Source organism: Martes martes (genome assembly GCF_963455335.1).
Source record: "Martes martes genome assembly, chromosome: 8".
Classification (NCBI taxonomy): domain Eukaryota; kingdom Metazoa; phylum Chordata; class Mammalia; order Carnivora; family Mustelidae; genus Martes; species Martes martes.
The window spans coordinates 118,272,317-118,291,571 of record NC_137895.1 but is presented as its reverse complement, the minus strand read 5'-3'; the positions used below and the strand labels follow the sequence as shown (position 1 = coordinate 118,291,571).

Here is a 19,255-nt window from a genome sequence, read left to right as displayed (position 1 = left end):
CTGTTATGTGAGTTAGCCATGCAGTGTCTTCTTAACTCTTCTACAGAAGGGAGAGCCTTGCCAATCTTGTTCACTTTGTCTACCTTCTCCCATACACTCTCCAAACATTTTGAAAACAAATCCATTGAGCAATAATTCAAATGCAATAACTAGCACATATTTAACAGCCTATAATTCGATAAGTTTGATATATGCATACACCTGTGAAATCATCACCACAATCAAGTTAATGAACTTGTTTCCTGTGCCCCCAGCCAACTATTGATTTGCTTTCTGTTGCTTTGGATCAGTTCACACTTTTCATAATTTTATATAAGTGGAATCATAGAGTATGATCTCAGATTTCCAGCTTCCAGAACTCTGAGGCAATGAAATTTCTGTTGGGGAAGTCACCCAGTCTGTGGTGCTTGTTACAGCAGCCCTAGCACACAGATATGCTTTTTAAAAAACATACATTATCTCCTTGTCTGCTTCCTCGTATGACATTTTATGTCTGTTATTCTGAAGGAATAGCATTGAATATAGTAAATTTATAACGTAAGTTAATTTAGATTGACAACAGTTTATAAGTGAAGAAAAATATATCCTGTAGTTATTTCCCAACAGACTTATACCTACCTCAATAACGAATTTTTTGGTATGTAACATGCACTTGGTAGCAGTTTTCAGTCCCTTTGAGGCAGAACACATCAAGGACTTAGAAGTCTGAAGAGCTTGGACTTGCAGAAAGATTCCCAATGTGGGATGAGGAAGTGGAGCATAGCTGATGTTGTTGACTACATTTCAATTTTCTTTACTAGCAGCCACAGGAGGAATTTCTCTTGGGACTCAGTAATCAGAAAATTGGGCTTCTCCTGAAAATCTGTTATATTTGTGTCTTGAGGATGTGTAAGGCTAGTGATTATGGCTTCTTCTAGAAGAGCCAAATAATTGGCTCATGTTTTCCAATGGTTTGTGCATGTCTGTGGGCTCTACTTACCCACCTTCGCTGTTTTCTGACCTATCTGTTCTCCCTTATCCTCTTTCCCTTCACTCTGTCATACTGTACCCATTGTAGAAAGAGAGAATAAATAAGTGGTTAGATAAACATATGACTATTATCTTGACCTGCCTTGCCAGGAGTTCCACATCCTGTCAGAGGTAGACACACCAGATTCTCCAGATCCCAGTCTCACTGCAGAATTTGTTTTTAGGTATACACAGCTTAGCCCTCCTTTATTCTAAGACAAACCATCTTATACCGAATCAAAGGTGTTGGCAATAGTATACTAACAGAATGCTTTACTCAAATGATTATGATGTCTATACTGCTCCCACTCTATCTCATCTTCCCCCCTTTCTTTTTCTTCACCTCTGAGAAATCTCTATTTGAATAGAACTCTGAGTACTATGGCTGCAGGAAAATGCTGTGAGGGTGGCACTCTGATTCTTGATTCCACTGCTTAAAAGTCATTGTTCTTGGACCCCCCCCCGCCCCCGCATTACTTTGTGTCTTTGTGGAAGCATTTGTTTATCATATTCTGCAAATGTGCTGTCTCCAAATGGGTTGAAAACCTACCTGAAGGCACTTCTTAGTCATATATGTAATAAACTGCAAGGCTTATTATAATGCAATACACAAAACAACACCTCAAGAGTGTTTGAGTTGTTTCTGATTATTAATATTGTGGTGTTTAAGGAGACTTGATAGGAAGGGATCCATTCAGTGGGACCGAGTCCCTATAGGGCTCCTTGCTCAGCTGGGAGCCTGCTTCTCCCTCAGCCTGCTGCTTCCCTGCTTGTGCTCTCTCTCTATCTCTCTGTCAAATAAATAAATTAAAATCTTTTAAAATAAATAAGTGAATAAATAAATAAAGGGAAGTGGGAACTAAGTTACTGAATCTACCATGAGTCACATACAATTTTTTTTTTTTCTCATACAATCCTCATGGTTACCCCCTAAGGTAGAAACTGGGAAAAAAGTAAAGAAGGGAAACTGAGCTCGGCTTTCAGGCTCTCAGACAAGCAGGAGGTGGAACGAAGTCTGATTTCAATGCGAAGCTTTGCATCGCCCTTCGCTTCTTGGCATCCTTGGGTAGAGCACCTGCTACGGGTGTTCAGTTTCCTTTCGCGATACCGTTCCTGCACAGACACGGACACACTGCACCAGGAAGGCCACTCGTGTTGAGTCAAGGTTTCCAGCAGGAGGCACCTTCGTCGCGCCACATCCTAGATCCCCGCCAGCTGCCCCAGCCCAGCATCCCGCCACTCAAACAATCAACCACACGATTCGCGGGCAGCGGACTCTCCACTGAAGTTCCTCGGCACCGCCCTGCCGCCGCAGGGTTCCTCTGATTGGACGTGGCTGCATCGGCGGGCCAATGGCGCGGCGGCGGCGGCAGGTTCCCGGAAGTGGCTGACCGGCGAGGAAAACCTCAGCTTCCGCAGGCGGCGTGGGGTCGGGTCTGGCGGGCTATGCTGGCGCTATGAGTTCCTTCAAGGGGCAGATGGCCGAGTACCCAACCATCTCCATAGACCGCTTCGACAGGGAGAACCTGAAAGCCCGCGCCTACTTCCTGTCCCACTGCCACAAGGGTGAGTGAGCGCGGAGCGCGGAGCGCCGCCCGCCGGGGGGACGCAGGCTGCGTGAGTTCTGGCCCCGCGGGGAAGCCGCCCGGGGTGCGGGGGGAGCTCGAGCAGCCGAGTGCAGGCTCCGGGAGGCCGGGGCCCAGACCAGCAGATGCACCTTGTCCCAGCCTGGCTCTTCGGCCTCTCTGAGGCTTTATTTCTTCATCTGTACGACGGGACGGAACCGAAACTTGCGCAGCACCCCCCCCCCCCCGGCCCGTTTGACCAGAGATAACACTTGGGTTCTTTTGGTAGTTCTCCTAGCAGCGAAGAGTCAGAGGTCAGCGAAGATTCTTACTTACTTCTTCCTCTACATCTTCGCTTCCATGTTATAAAGAAAACAAATTTTAGATGAAATCCCGCCCTACCCGCCCCCCAGTATTTATTATCGAGCAAGCGCCCGCACACACACTCTGACCTCGTGTCCGAAAGCTCCTGTAGTGCAAGCTCCCCCTCCTTTGAGGTGTTCTGCCCGCCTCCAGTATAAAAGTTTCGTTTAAGATGAAGCAACCAGAATACTAAGATTTCACAGCTGCACACGGTTAGGGATTAGGCCCTAATGATAAGGCCTGGAGGTTAGAGGCTCCAGGTGAGGCGGGAGAGTCTCTAAAACGTTCTAACCAATCTCCAGAGCTGGAGGAGCTCTCATTTCGCAACCGTTGGCCGTGTGTGTATCACCTAGTATGCCTGCGTCTGCGCTTTTGGGAAGTGCCTCTGCTTTCTTGCTCTAATCTACGAATTTTCTCTCGTCAATGCGGAAAATCTGAATTTCGTCTCTTGATTTGTAAAATAGCCCTGTGAGCCTCTTTGAAGGTCTTTCTACTTATTCTCCAGAATAACGTTTTCGGTTTTGGTGTGTTTTTCATTGTGAATCTCCTGCTGGGTGGGGATACCTCTGTTTCACCTTTTGTCTTGAGCGTCACTGGAGTTTCTGAACTCAGAATGTGCTTAGCCATGATTGACGTGTGGCACAGGGGCTCGCCCTTGATGTTTACCAGTAGCGAGTTTGGAGAAGGAATCCATCTTAGGGAATCTGAAATCGTGATCATCTGTTTGTATGTTAGGCAAAAAACTTGACTCCCTGTTTTTGAGCAGTTATAATGACTGTTCCTGTTCTCTAATGACGCGTGAGTCTGTTTACTCAGCCTGAAAATAATCTCATCAAGGGCAAGAACTCAGCTTCTGCTTTTGGAAATTTCCCACACTGCTCACTGGTAGTTTTTAACCTTTTTCAGAAACAGATTTCTTTGATGTGCTGTGGACTGAATTGTGCTGCCCCACCCCCTTCATATGTTGAAGCTGAAACCCCCATGTGACTGTATTTGGTGACTGGGTTTTTAGGAGGCAGTTAAAATTTAAATGAGCTGGATCCTAACTCATTAGGATTGATGGCCTTATGAAAAGAGGAATAGAGATTGCACTCTCTACACACACAGAAGAAGGCCCATCTGCAAGCCAGGAGGGGAAGTCTCACCAGAAACCAACCCTGGCTCCTCGAGCTTGGAATTTAGCCTCTAGAACTGTAAGAAGTTTTATGGTTTAAACTACCTTGTCTGCAGTATTTTGTGTCATTCTGAACAGACTGATACAGGATATCTGACAAAATCTGTGGCCTCTTTTGGTAGGAAAAAAAAATCACATTTTTTAAAAAAAGATTTTATTTATTTATTTGACAGACAGAGATCACAAGTAGGCAGAGAGGCAGGCAGAGAGAGAGGAAGTGAAGCAGGCTCCCCGCTGAGCAGAGAGCCCGATGCGGGGCTCGATCCCAGGACCCTGGGATCATGACCTGAGCCGAAGGCAGAGGCTTTAACCCACTGAGCCACCCAGGCGCCCCCCAAAAAAATCACATTTTGATAGAACGTCTCATTCCATGGCCCACTCAGTCCTGCTTATGGGCCATCTGAAACCCAGTCCTGTGCTCAGGGCAGGCTTTGCTAAGCATCAGTAAGGTCTGGAGGTCAAGAGGGGACCGGTGGCCTGATAGAATAGCCCAGGGTTGGAGAAGACCCCATTAGGGGACAATTTCCAATGACTTAATTTGGTTCAGGAAGGCAAAAAGGCTCTGGAAAGGAGACTCTGGGCACAGTCCTTGCAGCACCAAGTGAACTGGCCCAGGTTCTCTTGCTGGCAGCCTTGGAGGGGTCTGTGGTGGTCCAGGGCCGGTCCTGGGCTGGTCCTGGGCTGTCTTGATTAAGCGGCCACAGAGGCTGCCTGCTGATTTAGTTTGGGAGTATGGAACTGAGTCTTGATTCAGCCTCTCTTTTGCCATGGCACAAATTCTTTGGAAATCCCAACCAGTGCTACCAGAGGCTCTAAAAGCCTGGAGTGATCTGAGGGGATTCACCCACTGAGGGGGCAGGCACAAGTCCAGTCAAGGTCTGCTGTGGGGGGTGGGGTGGTGGTGACTGCATTGTTTTCTCTGGAGTTAAGGATCAGCACAGTTGATTGTGGTTGAGGACGTGTGTGCGTGGGGAGTGGGTAATTTGAATAAGTAGGGTTTGTGGTCATTGCTATCTAGTCCTTCCCATGCTGGAGATTCAGAATGTATTAGAGTGACTATGTTTAAAGGCTGTCTTTCTGTATGTGTTGCTTTGGAGGGCTGCGAAGCGGACCTGTGTGGATAGAAATGCCTCATCTTTCCACCCAGCAGTCACAGCAGGCTGAGAAGAGAATGAAACTCTTCTCATGCTGACCTAAGCCTAAACAAGTTCCAGATGGACTCACTTCAGTGCTTGGAACTGGATGGGTCACATAAAGTGGGGCACAAAGGATGGTTGGATTAAAATGGAAGAAGAACATGAAAGAAAGTGCTGGAAGCAGTTCTGAAGTGAGAGTCTGGTCACTCATTCTTCTGTGGCTACTCCGAGTGATTTAGAGTCTGTCCTAAGATGGAGGGGATTGTTCTTGTAAATGATGGCCATGATGGTCAGCTTGTGGTGGTTCCCGCCCTGTTTGCAGCTGCATTTGCCACCTGCAGAAGAGTCAGTAGCCCACACAAATCAGTTATCTTATAAAGGTGAACCTCCTGGGGCACCTGGGGGCTCAGTTGCTTGAGCATCCAACTCTTGGTCTTGGCTCAGGTCATGATCTCGGGGTCATGGGATCCAGCCCAGTGCCGGGCTGCCTGCTCAGTGGGGAGTCCGCTTCAAGATTCTCTCCTCCCACACAGGTGCAAAAATTCTCACCAAAATACTAGCCAATAGGGTCCAACAGTACATTAAAAGGATTATTCACCAAGACCAAGTGGGATTTATTCCTGGGCTGCAAGGGTGGTTCAGCATCTGCAAATCAATCAATGTGATACAAGACATTAATAAAAGAAAGAACAAGAACCATATGATACTCTCAATAGATGCTGAAAAAGCATTTGACAAAGTACAGCATCCTTTCTTGATCAAAATTCTTCACGGTGTAAGGATAGAGGGTTCTTACCTCAATATCATCAAAGTCATCTATGAAAAACCCACAGCGAATATCATTCTCAATGGGGAAAAACTGAGAGCTTTTCCCCCAGGTCAGGAACACAGCTGGGCTGTCCATTATCACCACTGGTATTCAACATAGTACTAGAAGTCCTAGCCTCAGCAATCAGACAACAAAAAGAAATAAAAGGCATCCGAATCAGCAAAGAAGAAGTCAAACTCTCACTCTTTGCAAATAATATGATATTTTATGTGGAAAATCCAAAAGACTACACTCCAAAACTGCTAGAACTCATATAGGAATTTAGTAAAGTGTCAGGATATAAAAATCAATGCACAGAAATCAGTTGCATTTCTATACACAACAGCAAGACACAGGAAAGAGAAATTAAGGAGTTGATCCCATTTACAATTGCACCCAAAACCATAAGATACCTAGGAATAAACCTAACCAAAGAGGCAAAGGATCTGTATTCAGAAAACTATGAAGTACTCATGAAAGAAATTGAGGAAGACACAAACAAATAGAAAAATGTTCCATGCTCATGGATTGGAAGAACAAATGTTGTGAAAATGTCTATGCTACTTGAAGCAATTTACACATTTAATGCAATCCCTAGCAAAATACCATCAACTTTTTTTTCAAAGAAATGGAACAAATAATCCTAAAATTTGTATGGAACCAGAAAAGACCCCAAATAGCCAGAGGAATGTTGAAAAAGAAACCCAAAGTTGGCAGCATCACAATTCCAGACTTCAAGCTCTATTACAAAGCTGTCATCATCAAGACAGTATGGTACTGGCACAAAAACAGACACATAGATCAATGGAACAGAATAGAGAGCCCAGAAATGGACTCTTAAATCTGTGGTCAACTAATCTTTGACAAAGAAGGAAAGAATGTCCAATGGAAAAAAGACAGTCTCTTAAACAAATGGTGTTGGGAAAATTGGACAGCCACATGTAGAAGAATAAAACTGGACCATTTCCTTATACCACACACAAAAATAGACTCAAAATGGATGAAAGACCTCAACATGAGACAGGAATCCATCAGAATACTTGAGAACACAGGTAGCAACCTCTTTGACCTCTGCCGCAGCAATTTCTTCCTAGAAACGTCGCCAAAGGCAAGGGAAGCAAAGGCAAAAATGAACTATTGGGACTTCATCAAGATCAAAAGTTTTTGTCCAGCAGAGGAAACAGTCAGCAAACCAAAAGACAACTGATAGAATGGGCGAAGATATTTGCAAATGACCCAGCAGATAAAGGGCTAGTATCCAAAATCTATAAAGAACTTTTCAAACTCAACACCCAAAGAAGAAATAATCCGTCAACGAATGGGCAGAAGACATGAACAACATTTCTGCAAAGAAGACATCAGATGGCCAACAGACACATGAAAAATGTGCTCAATTCAGCATCAGGGAATTACAAATCAAAACCACAATGAGATACCACCTCACACCAATCAGAATGGTTGGTGAGGATGCGGAGAAAGGGGAACCCTCCTAGACTGTTGGTGGGAATGCAAGCTGGTGCAAACACTCTGGAAAACAGCATGGAGGTTCCTCATAAGGTTGAAAATAGAGCTACCCTACGACCCAGCAATTGCACCACTGGGTATTTACCCTAAAGATACAAATGTAGTGATCCGAAGGGGCACGTGCACCTGAGTGTTTATAGCAGCAATGTCCACAATAGCCAAACTATGGAAAGAACCTAGATGTTTATCAACAGATGAATGGATAAAGAAGCTATGGTATATATATATACAATGGAATACCATGCAGGCATCAGAAAACCGAAATCTTCCCATTTGCAACAATGTGGATGGAACTAGAGGTTATTATGCTGAGTGACATAAGTCAATCTGAGAAAGACAATTATCATATGATCTCTCTAATATAAGGAATTTGAGGTGCAGGGCGGGAGGTCGTGAGGGGTAGGGAGGGGATAAAATGAAACAAGATGGGATTGGAAGGGAGACGAACCATAAGAGACTCTTAATCTCACGAAACAAAATGAGTGTTGCTGGAGTGGAGCTGGGTGAGAGGGATGGAATGGTGGGTTATGGATATTGGGGAGGGTATGTGCTATGGTGAGTGCTGTGAAATGTGTAAGCCTGATGATTCACAGACCTGTACCCCGGGGAAATAATACATTATATGTTAAAAAAAATATATAGTAACCACACTCCAGGTTTTAAAAAAAAGATTCTCTCCTCCCCCCTTCCCCCGCCCTCCCACTCACGAATGAGTGTGCGTGCTCGCTCTCTCAAATAAAAGAAATCTTAAAAAAAAAAAAGTGAACCTCTCATATATTTTCTCTTAAAAGAAAGCTTGAAAAGAACAGAAACTGTTTGCTTGGCCTAAGGAATCCTCTCAAAAAAAAATGTGCTTATAATTTTTGATTCTTTTGTTTTTAGATCACATGAAAGGATTAAGAGCCCCTACCTTGAAAAGAAGGCTGGAGTGCAGGTAATTTATTTTGCTCCTTATTTGTGTGTTTAAGTAAACATTTTAATTGAGCTGTGACTGCTACACAGGGAAGTACATACATTGTAAGGGGACACAGTCAGATGAGCTTATGTAGGTGAGCACATCTATGAAGCTTCCACCCAGATCGAGAAATAGAATAGGGCCCGTGTCCCAGAACAGAGCCCCATCCCTCCTCCCGGTCAGTCCTCGTCTCAGAGGCATCGTGTATTCTGACTTTTTGTCGTCATGGTTTAACCTTGGCTGGTTGTGAACTTTGTATAAGTAGAATCATACCGAATAGACCCTTCTGGTTGTTTTCTGTCACTTGACATTCTAATTGTATGATTCATCATGCTGTTGGGGGTAGCAGTAGTGTGTTCATTTTCGTTTCTCCCTGTGTGTGTAGTTCTGTTGCGAAGATAGTCATAATGTTTTTGGATCTTCAAGCCAAACTACTGTGTTCTTTTCCTACAGCCCGCTTTTGCTTAAATGTCAGTTCCAAATCCCCAAGCTATGTATTGGAAAGGGGCCTGTTGACTCTTTAACTTCTGACCTGGTGGATGCCAGTCTTCTCTGCAAAGTGCTATCATGAGTCTGTGTTCGTGATGAATGGTAGCCTGTATTCACTGAGTACTTATATAAATGCCAGGTACTATGTGATGATTAGTTTGACAGTTTCTTTGAGAGCCTGTGACAAGGCAGGCATTGTGCTGGACTTTGAGGATATACTAGTAACAACACAGATGAAAATCCCTGTCTTCTTGGAGCCAACATCCTCATTAGATCCTCTTGGTAACTTTTGAATAGATACCATTATTATTTCTGTTTTGCAGATGAGGAACCAGAGAGGTTAAATTAGTTGCCCAAGGTCACGCAGCCAGTAAGTGGCAGGACCAGGATTTCAACCAGGTCTGTCTGATTTTTGAGCCCGTATATTAGTTATCTATTGCTGCATAACAAATTACCCCCAAACTTAGGGACTTTAACCCACTAATCATATGTTCTCTTTCTCAGTTTCTGTGGGTCGGGAATGCTGACAGAGCACAGTCGGGGATGCTGGTTTCTGCCTGGCTGGGTGTCCTAGGGGGACTGCCATTATCTGGGGGCCCATCCTTCAGTGTTTGACTCCAAGGCTTGAGAGGAATCAGGCAGCTGGGGCTTTTGGGCAACCCTGTCCCTAGAAAACTTCAGCATGGTGATTTCAAGGTAGCCAAACTTCTTTTTTTTTTTTTTTTTTTTTTAAGAGTTATTTATTTATTTATTTGACAGATTACAAGTAGGCAGAGAGGCAGGCAGAGAGAGAGAGGAGGAAGCAGGCTCCCTGCTGAGCAGAGAGCCCCATGCGGGGCTCTATCCCAGGACCCTCGGATCATGACCTGAGCCGAAGGCAGAGGCTTTAACCCACTGAGCCACCCAGGCGCCCCGGTAGCCAAACTTCTTAAATGGAGACTCGGGGCTTAAAAAGTGTATGTCCCAAGGGAGAGTTAGCAGGGAGCCATGTGGCCCAGGAGACATAGCCTCCACAGTCCTAAGACCTCCCTTCATCACGTTCTGTTGGTTGAGCCAGTCACAAAGATAGGCTGAAGGGGGTAGTGGTGGTTAAAATAGACCCCTCTGTCAGCGGAGGGATTTCCTTATCCATCTGTAAACAGAGCATGTGTGGTTGGGAATATATTAGCGTGGCCATCTTCGGAAAAGACGGTCCACCGCAGACTATATTCTTAACTCTAAGCTTTGTTTTTGAATTTAAAAATTCGAAAGCATCCCCACCCCTTTCCCTCCCTTCTTGAGAGGTAGCTTCATGTGGTGGAATCGTTCCAGACATATCTGATCAGGTACAAACATGTATCTTTAAACTCAGAGTGATGGGGGACCCCCTTTTGAGGAAGTCAGAGGGCACGGTGTATTCTCTTCTGCTTTTTCCCTGTTGTCCCTCTGCACTTTTTTTTTTTTATTGTATTTTATTTTATTTTTAAGGGGGGCTCCTGGGTGGTGCAGTCTGTTAAGCAGCTGGCTCTTGATTTCAGCTCATGTCATGATCCCAGGGTCATGATTCCATGGTTGTGGGATCAAGCCCCCATGTGGGCTCCACGCTCAGTGGGGAGTCGGCTTGAGATTGTCTCCCTCTCATTCGCTCTTCCCTTTTCTCTTTCTCTCAAAATAAAATAAATAAATATATCTTTAAAAATAAATTTATTTTTAAGTAATCTCTGCTCCAAATGTGGGCTTCTAACTTACAGCCCCAAGATCCAGAGTCACACACTCTACCAACTGAGCCAGCCAGGTGCCCCCCATCCTACCACCCCCTGGCGCCTTCGGTCTTGATGGGACCTAGATAGTTACAGGTGGTGGCATGTGGGGACCTGTTCTGACACTTGTTGAGCCAGCTCAGTGTCTGAATGACTTGAGATAACTAATACGTGATGTAATGTATTTTTCTAGTCACCCAGATGGCTCGCTGTGGATTGTACTGACCCAGCTTTTCTAAATTTCTTCTTTCAGCTTGAAGGTTTGCTTATACTGTTCGCCTGTTACTAAAGAGTTGTTGTTAACTAGCCCGAAGTACAGATTTTGGGAGAAACGAATCGTAAGTTTTGTTTTTTTGTGACACTAATTCTTTACCTCAAGGGGAAATATTTTTCAAGGTCGATTAAACAAAGCATTGGGATTATTCAAAGCCCAGTTAGTCCTACACTGTATTTATCCACATTAATTACAGTATTGATGTTTAGTCTTTGTAACTCCTCAGTTTAGAAGAGGCCAACATTTTGTTGTTGCAGATTTGTTTTTCTTGTCCATCAGTGGCTTGATCTCAGGTCTTAGTTTTGTTGGTTTAATTTCATTAACTCTTGCTAAATTGCATTTTAATTAGCAATAATCGCACCTCAGATAAACCTCATTGGCTACGATACTGCCACTGTGCAAAGTGCTAAGTTGCATTTTAATACTGCAGAGTGTGAAATGTTTAACACAACTGATAAATCCTATTACTTAGGTCATGACATAGTTTAGGAAAAATGAACACATCTTATGGGTTATGATAAAGGGATAACAACTGGAATAAAAAGAGTGGACAACTTTGAATCTGACAGAATAAAATGGATCTGTCCAATGGAAAGCATATAGTGAAGGGGAGAAACAAAGGAATGGTATATGGAAAATGTAAAGATGCCAGGAAAAGTCCTATTATAACAGTAATTACTAGTTAATTTTCTTTTTTTTTTTTTTAAGATTTTATTTATTTATTTGACAGACAGAGATCACAAGCAAGCAGAGAGGCAGGCAGAGAGAGAGAGAAGGAAGCAGGCTCCCCGCTGAGCCGAGAGGCAGATGTGGGGCTCGATCCCAGGACCCTGGGATCATGACCTGAGCCGAAGGCAGAGGCTTTAACCCACTGAACCACCCAGGCGCCCCACTAGTTAATTTTCTAACTAATGATTTTCTCAGTTTAGGTTAAGGGAAAAAAAAAAGGAAAGTTCCAATAGTCTTAGTCTACAAGAGATTTAGATAAAACAAAAGGATAAATGCAAATTGAAATGAAGTTAAAAAAACAAAAAAAGGAAAAGGTGTACTAAATAATTAGAAGCTATGGGACGCCTGGGTGGCTCAGTTGGTTAAGCGGCTGCCTTCGGCTCAGGTCATGATCCCAGGGTCCTGGGATCAAGTCCCACATCGGGCTCCTTGCTCGGCGGGGAGCCTGCTTCTCCCTCTGCCTCTGTCTGCCTGTGCTCGCTCGCTCTCTCTCCCTCTCTCTCTCTCTGACAAATAAATAAATAAAATAAAATTCCTTCTTAAAAATAAATAAATAAATAAATAAATAATTAGAAGCTAAAAAATCCAGAATGGCAGTTTTTTTTTGTCATACAAAATAGAATCGAAGGTAAAAAGAGATCTTGTTTCCAAGAGGATGTTATTTATTGTCAGAAGGAACAATGGATCAAGAAGATTTGAACTTAACATGCAATTGACAAACATGCAATTGACAAACTGGATAAAGTCCTCACTGATCCCCCAGTGCTTGACCAGAGAAAGAGAAGCCTGGGGAAATGCAGTTAGGGTGCACTCTGTGGTTTAAACCTTAAGTCATTGTGGGAGCTGGCAGAGAAGGCTGAACAAGTGTCAGGGTCTGTTTGATGTTTGCCTGCTGCCAGCTTTCAGCTCTCACATCCTCTTTCCACTTCTGCCCCACATTTGGGCAGGCTGATTAAAAAAAAAAAAAAGCCTTGGGGCCCCTGGGTAGTTCAGTCAGTTAAGCATCTGCCTTTGGCTCAGGTCATGGTCCCAGGGTTCAGAATCAAGTCCTGCATCGGGCTCCCTGTCAGGAGGGAGACTGCTTCTCCCTCTCCCTCTGCCTGCCGCTCCCCCTCTCTCTTTCTCTGTCAAATAAATTTAAAAAAACTTAAAAAAAAAAGCCTACCCCCTCCCTTGGCACTGACGTGAAGTTTGAACCATGGGAGCCCAGGCACACCCCCCAACCACAATAAAAACCAGGGCCACTCACTGCCTCTGGGGTGAGGGGAAGAGCCACTTCCTCCCAGCTGGGGCACTGCTCTCCTCTCTGCAGAACCTCCCACAGTGTGAGAAAAACAGTGTTTTCACACCCTGTTGGTGCACGTGTGGCACATTCTGGCTCGACCTCTGACCGTAATTGGGGTGGGGTCCATCCCCACTCCACAGAGTGGCCCAACACCAAGGCTGTCACCTCGGCCTGGTATTAGGCCTGAGGTTGCCGTGGACCTGTAGGTCAGCGGCGGGAGAATCTGCTTCTCTCATCCTCCCTGCTTGTGCTCTCTCTGTCTCTCTCAAATAAATAAAATTAAAAAAAAAAAAAAAACTGAAAGAGGAAGGAAGCAGGAAATAAGATAGATTTGAAGGGCTCGATTAATAAATGTGAACTAATAGCAATCTGAGGCACCCACAGGGAAAGCAAGATCTTTGGTATACAGGAAACACTTACAACAATTGACCATGTGCTGTGTCACAAAAGTAGGAAATCCTACTGGTCTGTTCTCTGAGTACAATGCGGTGTTGCTCAAGTCATAAATAAAAGGACAGCTAAAATCATCCCACACGTGGGAACTGAATGCATATAATAAGCAACCATTAGGTTAAAGAGGAAATTGTAAAGAAAAGCATGTAATACTTAGAATTGATGGACTGTGAGAACACAACATGTCAAAATGTGTGTAACACAGCTAAATTAGCGCTTGAAGGGAAATTGACAGCATTGAGTACATTTCTTAGAAAACAAAGACCAGAATTACATGGAATGAGTCTTCAACTCAGTACGAAGGGAAAGGAGCAACAAAGCAAATCTAAGGATATGGGAAAGAAGGAAATAATTAAGGCAAAAGGACAAGTTAGCGATACAGAGATCAACTACCACAGAAAATAAAAGGCAAGATTGACAAAAGTAAAAGCTCATCTTTAGAGGAACAGAAATAGATTTCTGCCAAGATTAAAAAAAGATGCAGGGGCGCATGGGTGAGATGGGTGGCCAGATGCTCGGTTGAGCAACTGCCTTCAGCTCAGGTCATGATCCTGGAGTCCCAGGATTGAGTCCCGCATCAGGCTCCCTGCTGGGTGGGGGGAAGGTGGGTGTCAGCTTCTCCCTCTGCCCCTCCCCCTGCTCATGTTCTGTCTCTCTCTTTCTCTCAGTCTCCCTCTCAAATGAATAAATAAAATCTTAAAAAAAAAAGATGCATATAGGTGGCTCAGTGGGTTAAGCCTCTGCCTTTGGCTTAGGTCATGATCTCAGGGTCCTGGGATCGAGCCCCGCATCGGGCTCTCTCCTCAGCAGGGAGCCTGCTTCTCTCTCTCTCTCTCTCTCTCTCTACCCCCCCCCCCGCCCGCCCCTGCCTGTGTCTGCCTACTTGTGATCTCTCTCTCTGTGCAAAAAAAAGATGCATATAAAAATACAGAATGATAAAAGGAAAGTATTAATAGTAGCAATGCATTTTTTGAAAATTAATGTATATTAATTAGTATATTTGATAGTATATTTGATATACTTGTATATTTGATAATTTAGGCAAAGTGAATACCTGGGTAAGTAGGAAAATACCAAATTGAGGCAAAAAAAGTGGAAAACTTGAAGAAGTAAACATTGAAGAAATTAAAACAACTTACAAAGATCTCTTCTTCAATAAGCCCCAGGTCCAGATGGTTTTATAGGTGCATTTTGCCAAATGTTCAAAGGACAAATAATCCCCATACTGGATGAGTTTTTGTGGGATATAGTAAAGAGAGAAGCTGCTTGACCTTGTTGGCAGAATTGATAATGATAGTGCAAGGAAGAGAGAAGCTGTTTCATGTATGACCATGTGAACAGCCTGATTAAGAGCTAGCTGAATCTCAGAGTAGCAAAAAAGTGCGTTGTGAACACAGTACAGTGTGCTTACTCCGGAATGCAAGGATACATATATTTTTAAGATTTTATTTATTTATTTGAGGGAGAGAGTACGAGTTGGGCACTATGGGGGTACAGAGAGAAGCAGACTCCCCACTGAGCAGGGAGCTGGACACAGAGCTCAATCTTAGGACCCGGAGATCATGACCTGAGCCGAAGGCAGACGCTTAACCAACTGAACCGCCCAGGCGCCCCCAGAATGCAAGGATATTTTTAACACCTGAATCTCAGTTACTCTAAGTTTTAGGATATCTGTGGACTGAAAAGATGAATTGTGTGTACTGATTCATCAACTACATACTGAATGCCCCTCATGCAAGTTGCTGTCATAGTAAAATGGGCCAGGCCACCTGGGAGCCCCTTGAGGCAGCCCGAATCTGAAGGAGGCCAGCACCTCGTGGACAGATCCAGGCTGTGTTCTGCAGCGAGAAGCCTAAGCACGCAGAGCACGTGGCCATGTGTGTTACCGAGGCTCAAGTTCAGAGGGAGCGGCAGTGGGAGGACAGGGATGGGGAGCGATGGGAGAAGAATTGAATTCATGGAAATAGAATTGCCGTGTCAAAGGATATGTAAGTTTAAGAGGCATTTAACCCACGTTGCCACATCAGCCATAGGAAAGGCACTACGTTAGCTCTATCCTTCCGTCAAGCTATTAAAACATTTAGTATTGCGGAGTCCGAAATTATGACTCAGAGTCCTAGTAACTTCTAAGTCTTTTTTTTGTGTGTGTTGGAGATGGCAGAACCATGCAAATCCATGAAAAACTGAAAACACTGAGTATGATGGTACATATGATCTCTTATTTTAATAGATATCCATTGAAATAGAAACTCCTACCCAGATACCTTTAGTTGATGAAGCATCAGGCGAGGTAAGTAAATACTAAATATAATTTAAAAAATTATTATTTAATAATCTGATTGTTTTTCTCTGTGATTTTGAATGCTGCTCTTACCATAAATAAAAGTTATAGTAATTGGATGACTTTGTAGGGGGAAAATATATATATATGTATTTGTGTTGTATTTCTTTTCTACATGGTAGTCTACAAGGTAGACTTTGACTTCTGTGTGAATTGCTCTTTTTTCGTATATTAACCTGCTAATGATGAGAACTCCAGTTGTTAATATTACTGCATGATGTCATTGTCACTTTTATTATGTTTATTACGATATTCAGGATATAATATGGTGCTTAGTGCTTTTGTAGCAAATACATGTATTTGTGATTTTCTTATTTTCTGAATCATTTCTTATGGAAGAAACAGTGTCCACGTGGATTCAGTTATTTTTTGTCCTTAAATTTAGAAGCAGGTACTTTTGTGTTAATGTTTAACAATCAAGATTTATTAATAAGCAAGATTATGGACCTACCTTTTATTTGTTTATTTTTTACCTCAAATTATTTCTAGGGCCAGAAGTATTTTCCTACTGTCTGGGGAATCTAGGTAGGATTAGTTCCGTGGCCGGGTTAAAACCTGCCCCTGCCGACACGTTGAACTCCGAAGGGTGTTCGTCATCTCGCCAGGATCAGGCAGGGGCTGACTTTGCGTCTCCTCTCTGGAGAAGATCAGCCTGTGAAGTAGTCCTCACCGAATTGTTCAGCAAGGGAGGGCTTCAAGGCCGGTTGAGTGCGGGTTAAAAAGGAGGGGAAAAGGACAGCCTGAAGGTTCCCAGATGCTGTGCTGACCTCAGTTAGTGAGCGCTGGACTCCCCCGATTGCCTCGCTGTCTTGCCACTTACGTTGGCGAAAGACTTGAACTCCTGATGACCAGAGTCTGGCCGTCCCACTCTGGTCCTGGGTTTGTTCTCATGTGCCGTAGCTCTGTGTGTTGTGGCTCCAGAACTAACCACAGGAACTTGCTCTAATGGGGCCATCGGAATGAATGACCTTAGACTTCTGAGAGGAATTGCCATTCTCACATAGCGAGCTGGTGTGTCCTATTACCGGGACAGTACATGTAGAATGGTGACTTGGGGCCAGATGACAGCAGGCTTTTTTTTTTCCTTTTTTTTTTTAGTTTAATAATAGCTTTATTGAGATATCATATACCGTACAGTTCACTCCATTTAAAATGTACAATTCAGTGGTTTTTCATATATTCTCAGAGTTGTGTATTCACCACCACAGTTATTTTTCGAATATTTTCATCACCCAAAAAGAGACCATGTACCCATTAGCAGTCATTCCCTACTTCTCCCTCCCCCAGTCCATGGCAACTGCTACTCTAGTCTGCAGGAGTGGCCTGTGCTGGACATCTCCTATCAGTGGAATCGTACTGGATGTGGTCTTTTATGACTCACTTCTTTCACTTTGCATAATGGTGTCAAGGTTTATCCGTGTCGTAGTATGATGTGAGGATTTCATCTCTTGTGGTGGCCCAAATAACATTCCACTGTAAGGGTAGACCGCATCCTATTCACATGCTCATCAGTTGAGCGACATTTAGGCTGTTTCTACATCTTGGCTAGTATGAGCGGGGCCGCTGTGGACATGCATGCCCAGGTTTTCGTGTGGTTGTCCATTTTCGTTTCTCTTGTGTGTAGCTCAGAGTAGAATTGCTGGGTTACACTGTCGCTGCATTTAACCGTCGTTCTGTGGGCGAGGATTTCATGCGTCTCGAGGATTTGGTGCATGAGGAAATGAGGAAAGGCATACCACGTTCTTGAGAAGTACCTGAATCTGTTCGATTAAGGAGAGCGGGGTCCTGATGATAACTTCTATTATTATTTTTTTTTCTTTATTTTCTTTTTAGAAGGAAGAGGTTGTTGTGACTCTCTTACCAGCTGGTCATTGTCCAGGATCAGTTATGTAAGGGGGCTCATCTATTGCCATTTTCTTACACATAGATATATGTTGCGTTTGTAGAAATAAATGTTTAGGGTCTAGAAAATAATATGCGTGGGGAGATTACTTCTTGAATGTGTAGATGGGAAATTACTTCTTGAATATGTAGATGGGAATTTCTTTAATCTTTGTTTCCAAATTGAACTTGGGGAATTGAGGTGAAGATCAAGTTGGAAAAGTGGCTTTCTTATAATGGAAGTCTTCTATGGCCATTTCTCTGTTGGCTTTGCATTTTCCTGTCCCATGGATTTTTCTCTCCAGGAGTAGTGGAGAGTGCTAACACATTTCAGGGGATGTCTGTTGGAAATGCATTAGTACAGTCCATAATGTTATCTAACCACCCCCCCCCCCCGCCCCCTGAGAAAAGGTGGCGGCTGAGTGCCTGGTATGGTGTAGAGCTATTAAAATCCCACTAATACCGTATTGTAGGTGGCTATGTTTGGCAGGAAATGTTTGTTATGGGTTTAGTGTGTTTTTGCTTTATGAGGATGTTGTATGAGACTTAGAAGTCACCAAGATCTATTTCCTTCTCAGGTTTTTATTTCAGGGCAATAATGGAACAGTCTTGTACACGGGAGACTTCAGATTGGCAAAGGGAGAAGCTGCTAGAATGGAGCTTCTGCATTCTGGGGGCAGGTACTGGCCTTTATGTAATTCCTTTTTCTTTTCTTTTCTTTCTTTCTTTCTTTTTTTTTTTTTTTTTTTTTTTTTTTTAAGAGAGAGAGTGTGCATGAGCAGGGAAATGGGGAAAGGGCAGAGGGAGAGAGAAGGAGAGAATTCCAAACACTCCACGCCCACCACGGATCCCAACACAGGGCTCCATCTCATGACCCTGAGATTATGACCTGAGCGGAAATCAGAAGTCAGGTATTTAACTAACTGAGACCCCAGGTGCCCCAGACTTCATGTAATTCTTGAATGGGGGACTGAATCATCTAAAGTTTTACTGCTCCTTTCCTCCCAAATATAAGCCTTTGTTTCAATTAGAAATTGAAGTTTGTTATATTCGTGACAGTAAAGCAAAATTTTCTTCTTGGAATGGGGTGATGGTGACATTCTGTATGTTGATTGGGGGCAGTAGTTACGTGAACTTGTCGAAATTCACTGAACCATCTTTACAGAATCTGTGTAATTTTTTGTGTGGAAATCATTTCCTAAAACAGTTGATTTAACAAAAAAAAAATTCTAAATTCAATGGAACACCCTCTAAGATTACTGAGAATTTAAACTTTATGTATGTTTTATTTAACATTAGATGGTTAACACCAATTGTTATTGTTGTGTTTTTGTTTTTTTTTCCTAGAGTGAAAGATATCCAGAGTGTATACTTGGATACTACTTTTTGTGATCCAAAATTTTATCAGATTCCTAGTCGAGTAAGTCTCCCCGGAGAAGTGGGCATGGTAACCGGGGTGTGGCTATTTCTAGTAGGAAGTCTCTAGAATAACATGTCAGATCATAATCGTCCCATAATTAATTGGCATTAA

At 43.4% G+C, this 19,255-nt stretch overlaps 1 protein-coding gene across 3 annotated transcripts in view; it reads left to right on the top strand.

The window, feature by feature from the left end:
- The first annotated feature begins 2,401 nt into the window (after nt 1-2,401).
- DCLRE1C (DNA cross-link repair 1C) overlaps nt 2,402-19,255 on the top strand; it is a 49,156-nt gene continuing 32,302 nt past the window's right edge. The window contains exons 1-8 of one of the 3 annotated variants that reach the window (XM_080812127.1): nt 2,402-2,574; nt 8,461-8,512; nt 9,346-9,421; nt 11,015-11,099; nt 15,733-15,792; nt 17,677-17,732; nt 18,303-18,404; nt 19,072-19,144. In XM_080812127.1, coding sequence (XP_080668253.1) covers nt 17,731-17,732; nt 18,303-18,404; nt 19,072-19,144 — 177 coding nt within the window. In that variant the 5' untranslated portion in view covers nt 2,402-2,574; nt 8,461-8,512; nt 9,346-9,421; ... (1 more) ...; nt 15,733-15,792; nt 17,677-17,730. The remainder of the gene's footprint in view (nt 2,575-8,460; nt 8,513-9,345; nt 9,422-11,014; nt 11,100-15,732; nt 15,793-17,676; nt 17,733-18,302; nt 18,405-19,071; nt 19,145-19,255) is intronic. The other 2 variants (XM_080812125.1, XM_080812126.1) reach the window with 2 other exon arrangements.